A 6,400-nucleotide genomic window follows, 5' to 3' on the forward strand; every position below is an offset into this window, starting at 1 on the left:
GCTGCGGGTCTCTTTTCTATTTATGCATCGACTTGAATTTTTGGTTTAGTTATTTTTTTGTTGGGTTTTTGATTTTCGATTTTGGGGATCCGGTCCCCGGTATGCTGTTTAGCGGAAATTGATCAATTACTGAGCACTTTGGAGTGCCGACCAGTTTTTCCCGTCCAGTTTGCCAACGAAAATTTGCATAAGTAAAAACAAAGTTCAGCCCCAGTTTTTGTTTTTCATTTTCTATTTCCATTTTTTTAGTTACATTTATTTTTTTTCTCGATTTTTTGAATCTACAATCTACAATTTCGAGGCTTAATCTCGTCGTCGTCGCATGAAAAATGGGCGAAACGCCTTTAGTGTCAATTTTATGTTATCGTTTGATTTATAATAATGCTGATAGACGTCGATGTTATAATTGATTGCGCTTGGATCTCTAACTCGACTTGTCTTGTCTTGTCTTGTTTTCCTCTTCTCTTACATTTGTTTCCCTTCAATGTTGATCTCAAAGCTCGTGGCACATTTCGAGTGGTTTCTGGAACAAACTTTTATCACAAATAATATTTGTGCATTTCATCAATAATTTCAGAAATGTGCTATTATTTGGAATTTCATTTTTAGTATTATTCCTCTATTTTTAATTAATTTAATATATTTTTTTTATATTCTTTATTTATTTAATTTAATATGATAATAACAATAATAATAATAATAATAATAATAATAATAATAATAATAATAATAATAATAATAATAAATAATAATAATAATAATAATAATAATAATAATAATAATAATAATAATAATAATAATAATAATAATAATAATAATAATAATAATAATAATAATAATAAATAATAATAATAATAATAATAATAATAATAATAATACTAAACTTGTTAAAGATTAATCAAATAAATGCAATGTTATTAATCAACAATTAAAGTTGAAATGATCACAGTTATTCTCAGTTTTATTCTATTACCATTTAACTACTAATAATTAAATCAAAACTCTCTTATTCTTAATGCTTATCATTATTTATTAATGACGCTTTATTAAATCAACTCTCATATTGACATATTGAGTTTACATATATTTCATTTGCATTTTTATTTAGATACAATAAAATCAATGTGAAAAGTCAATCGAATTGAAATTAATAATTTAATTCACGGTAGTTCATTTATAAAACTCATTTTTCACTTTCTTTATTATGCAAATATTTGTGAAGAAATCAATAAAAAAAAACCCCTGAACAAAATACCCCCGAAAATAATATTGATCTGTTATTTATATGTTGTTTTTTGTATTTCAGATGATAATAATAAAATAAGTGGCAGGTTTTATTGATCGCTTCCCGAGCTGCATTGTTGCAGTCAAATCAAAATTCCAACACCTTTGCAATGTCTGGCGATGCTTTTGCGACTTTTCTGTTTTGTTGTTCCCGGGAATATGCGGCATATGATTCATGATCCATGAGCATTGCGAAATAATGCCATAAAAAAAAAAGAAACGAACGTGAGGTACATAAAAAGTCAACACTGGACACAGACTGGCTCCTACATAATGCACACTAACATATATAGCGAGTTGAACATGGAGTAGATGAGGTCCATTAAGGTAGCACATAAATAAGTTGGGAGCTGGCCGAGGGCCATTTAATTTCTGGCTAATAATGACAACCATATAAAGTTATAGGTAGCAATACCAACCCGGTTCATTGTTTGTCGCGTGATAACTTCATTTTCATAGCCAAAGCTACGGATACGCGGAACGCGCCCAGCGGGTTATCCCCAAGAAGAGATGAGGACTCGAGTCTGGAGTGGCGGCCTACACCAGAGGATCGCACTGTCAGCATATATCAAACTAAGCCTGATTAACTATCGAGCATTGGTCATATGTGGATATAACTATAGATGTGTGTTGGATATGGATATGGATATGGATATATATAGTTGTGGATATATGTGCCAAAACACTTTGGTTACGTCTGGCAGCAATTGGAATTCCTTAGAAAACCAACAGCCTGGAGACTGTGACTGAGACTGCGACTGAGGCTTCGGCTCAAGGAGTTGCTGATGCTCCAATCCGATAGCGAAAATTTATGACTTCATTAAGGTAACAAGCTAATATGTTTTAAACATCTCTGGAACTGGAACTGGGCTGGGTTTGCTTATTCTGCTTTTGGGTCATTCGAATCGTTTAAGGAGTTGATGTTGTTGCCACAGTTGTTGTAGTCGTTGACCCATTTCAAATGGATTACCCACATAGCCACATGCATAAATAGTTTTGGCCACTAAATGCTTCACCTCGGCCGCTGTGCCAAAAAGATTTATGTACTTCTTCCAGTTGTCCACAGTTTGTCCGTCTCTCTCTCTCTCTCTCCGTCCGTCTGTCTGTCCGACTGCTCCACAGTTTCTGCGTCAATAAAAACCGAAACGAAAGCAAATGAGCTTGGCATAGTAATGCAGGCTTTGAACCCTTTTTTATGATTCGCTTTGCCGTTAAAGGAACTCCACTTCATGCCTGCGAGTTGTGGGAATTCCTTGCCAGAGTTGTTAACGGGAGAGTTGTTAACTTGTTGCACCCCAATCATCTAACAATTAGACGTAGTCAATGTGGGAGTACGAATTCTTCAGCTCTGGAATTTTTACAACACTTCAAAAAATTGTTTCTTTGCTATAAAATTAGATTTTTCTTCGTTGTTTTTATCCGCAAACCTTCTACTAAATCATTTGGCAGTGAGACGCAACAGGAGTCTCAACAACACCAAGAAAAGCATATAAAAAAATATATACAAAAAAATAAAATCGGTAAAGCCACTTAAAACTGTCAACTTAGCATTGATTAACGAGCTTATAGCATGTTTATTTTGCGATCTTTTTGGCCACATAATTCTCCACGCTGTTCTTTTATTTATTTTTAGTTGTTCTGTTGTTGTTTTGTTGTTGTAGTTGTGACTGAGGTTGTTACAGTCACTCCAAGTACAACTGACAAGTCTTTTTATGATCGTTGCCTTAGCGTCTAGGCCGGGCAGACTGGACGCTGTCAAAGTCCATTAAAGCCGCCCGGCTTTGCAGTTTGTTATGTTTTTAATAGCACTGGCGCTTTCGGTGGCATTTTGTGATTTAATGATATTTTGCTATAAATGTTTAAGCCCATTCATACTCAGTGGTTGTGCGGCAATATTTTTGATATTATTTGTGCTGGGTTTCTATTATTTTCCGTTTTATGAGTTTCAATTGTCGCATTTCAAATGTTGTGGGACGCGCCTTGCAGCAGCGACCTCTACCGGATACGTGGGAAACTATTCAAAGCAGCTGGCTGTGGTGAGTTGCACATATTGTGGACTGCATATTTCTTGTGGTGGATTTCTTATAGCTTCATCTAAATACATTTAAAGACTTTATTTGGTTGCCGACCTTTCTTGGTTAATTATAATATTCTAAGGGCAAATATTGTATTCCAACAAACGACATTAAACGAATTGTTAATTATGTTCGTGATTGTTTTTGTGAAATAAAGAGTAATAATCAGTTCTACAATCAGTTTCGTTAATAAAATAATTAAGCAGTCATTTTTCATGGCAGATGAGTACTGAACAAGCGCCGCAATCTATGCTGCATCAATCAGATCTGAAGGCAACCATTTAGAGGATAGTTATAAGTAAAACTATTCGCAATATTTAAAAAAAAAGTGAAGCAAAAAAACGCAATATTCCAGCTTTTCCCAACTTTCTTCAGTTTCTTCAATTATCGATCTTCAAATAGGCCAGATTTAACGGAAAAGTATCGAAATTGGTCACACTGCTGAGATGCACCTGTCGCTGCTCGATAATACATGCAAATTGCTATCGTTCAGCCACCACAATCTATCGCCGACACTATTTATCTTATCGAGCTAACAACGCAGCACGCTTTAGTTTCATTTTACTAATTAATATCTACTTAATATGGCTGTGTTACCACCAGATCCCGTGTTCAGTCTGCGGTGCCCGGAAATGGGAGCAGTGAGTTCGCTGTGTTTCCACGAAAGCGAACGTCTGCTGGCTGGCACGCAAAAAGGCAAAGTCTTTCTATGGGATCTACAGGTGACTGACAAAAACAACAACAATATCATAACAACAAATAACATTGTTTGGCTTGTAGACAAATCGATCACCGATGCACTTTGAAGTGGGCAGCGAGCCAATAACAAATCTTCACCATACAAAAGAACACCTTGTCACACAGGAGAAGGGTGGCACCATCACCACCTACTCGATCAGCAACAGCAGCTATGTGAAGGAGCGCAGCATTCCTGGCAATCACCTTGGCTATTGCCGAACAGCGCTGCACATCAATCCTAATAACACAAACGAACAGCTGCTCTTCTATCCCTGCGAGGATACGGCCATTGGGGTGCTGCATGTCACAGATCCGGCGGCGCCCACACAGATGCTGCTGCCGGATGATCCACAATTGCCAAAGCTGGGCAGCGTCACCTGTTTCAAGCCCTTCGAGTGTGCATCGCAGCTCTTTCTGTTAGCTGGCTACGAGTCGGGACATTTTCTCACCTGGGATCTCAGCTCCGGCGTCATGATTGACATTGTAGACCTGGCGCCCGAAGCTATATCTGTGGACTACGATGCCATAACCAATCGTGGCATTGTCGGCACTGCCAGTATGCAATGAATATACCTTACACACTCAGCGATTATAGCATTTTCCCTTCTTTTCCCTTAGACGATAAGCTGGCAACCTTTAGCTATCAACGGCAATCGATGCAGCTGCAGCGCGGCTCGGAACTGTGCATCAAGAACCCTGGCGTCAACTGTGTGCGCATACGTGGCGATCAGAAGGTCTTTGCCAGTGGTGGCTGGGACGGACGTATACGCATCTTCTCCTGGAAAAGTCTGCGTCCATTGGCCGTGCTCACGCAGCACAAGCAAGGCGGCGTTATGGACATTGCCTATTCCCCGCAACCTGTGTGCATGTGGCGTGCTCCAATTATGGCAGCCGCTGGCATGGATGGCCAGATCTCGCTGTGGGATCTGTACAACTAAGCGAGCGTGAATAGCCGCGCTACTGTTCTAGTTTTAAGTGTTACAGTTGAGTTTATCAACCTTTCTCTGACTGACAATTCGTAGACAGCTGTAAAATAGTTTAATTTGTATGCTTAATAAATGAAGATGCATTCTGCAAGAATTATTGTATTGGATTAGAATCATCAAAGCAGAAGAAAGCCAAACCAACTTTGAAGAACATGTATCTAAAATATATCGAATTCTAGACTATGCGTATCAGTATGTCATAATATTATGAATACGTTTTTATATATGCCGTTGATATTATGCCATTAATGCATTGTCTAGAAATAAAAGAATTAGTCAACTGTTTGACGATATTTAAAAAAGAATTCTACATAAAGTCGGGGAATTCAAATGTAACAATCGAATACGCTGCGACTTTTTAGCTATATTTTTCTATCCACCCTTCAAAGATATATTATATTTGCATAATGAATAAATTACCGATCACAAACATAAAGCATAAAGCTACAAATTTTGGGGCAATTGACTGGTATTTAATTTTATTACTACATTTTCATTCCCAAATATAAAATATATTAATTTCCAGTTTAAAGTGATTAGGATTTTCTCTGAAGTTCTTTGAAAATTATAAAATTTGGAAAATAAACTGAGATATTCTTCATTTCCTAGACCCTTTGAAGCCTGTCTCGATTTTTTATGAAATCAAGGAAGGTGATACGTTTTTATACCCGCTACCCATATGGTAGAAAGGTATTATAACTTTGTGCCGACAGGAAATGTATGTTACAGACAAAAGTAGACCCCATAAAGTATATATATTCAGCATCAACAACATCAAGACCTAGTTCTTAGAGATATAATTTTTTTTTCGACAGCACTTGTTATGTTAGCACGCAAATCAAGTTTGTTTAAAATTTTTGCCACGCCCAGTTGCACAATAATACATGAAATTATAACTAATAATTTTTATAATTCCTGAAAATTTGGTTGCCTTCAGATACAAATTGTAGAAGTTATCTAACATATACTTTTGCCTAGACAAATACGCCAACTTACTACGGGTAGCTTTGGCTGTCAATCTGATATATTTCGTATACCAATATACCAATTATAGTCTTTGGTATATATTAGTATTTTTGCGGTATATTAATTTGGCATATTTGAATAATAATACCGCACTGTTATGCTTTTCTTAACAATTGGTAACGGATATCTCACAGTCGAGCACACTCGACTGTAGCTTTCTTGTTCATATGAGAAAGCAGATCCAACACAATAGAATATAATGTTACTCAAACGACGAGACAAATATCAGACAATAACAATATCAAAGTCCATTTGAAGATTGTGATATCTATGATAAAGACACATTTCGCA

General features: G+C 36.5%; 1 protein-coding gene across 1 annotated transcript; it reads left to right on the forward strand.

Moving 5' to 3' along the window:
- The first annotated feature begins 3,867 nt into the window (after window positions 1-3,867).
- On the forward strand, window positions 3,868-5,195 carry LOC117571102 (guanine nucleotide-binding protein subunit beta-like protein 1). The gene is made up of 3 exons (XM_034253084.2): window positions 3,868-4,081; window positions 4,140-4,653; window positions 4,716-5,195. The coding sequence occupies exons 1-3, from the start codon at window positions 3,944-3,946 to the stop codon at window positions 5,033-5,035; spliced, it is 972 nt and encodes a 323-aa protein (XP_034108975.1). The 5' UTR covers window positions 3,868-3,943; the 3' UTR covers window positions 5,036-5,195.
- Window positions 5,196-6,400: the final 1,205 nt, after the last annotated feature.

This window comes from Drosophila albomicans, chromosome 3, assembly GCF_009650485.2.
Source record: "Drosophila albomicans strain 15112-1751.03 chromosome 3, ASM965048v2, whole genome shotgun sequence".
In the NCBI taxonomy this organism is placed as follows: domain Eukaryota; kingdom Metazoa; phylum Arthropoda; class Insecta; order Diptera; family Drosophilidae; genus Drosophila; species Drosophila albomicans.

Coding starts and splice junctions, on each gene's coding strand:
- LOC117571102 (XM_034253084.2), top strand. CDS start 3,944: ATGGCTGTGTTACCACCAGATCCCGTGTTCAGTCTGCGGTGCCCGGAA. Junction 4,082..4,139: donor TCTTTCTATGGGATCTACAG/GTGACTGACAAA, acceptor TTTGGCTTGTAG/ACAAATCGATCACCGATGCA. Junction 4,654..4,715: donor TGGCATTGTCGGCACTGCCA/GTATGCAATGAA, acceptor CTTTTCCCTTAG/ACGATAAGCTGGCAACCTTT.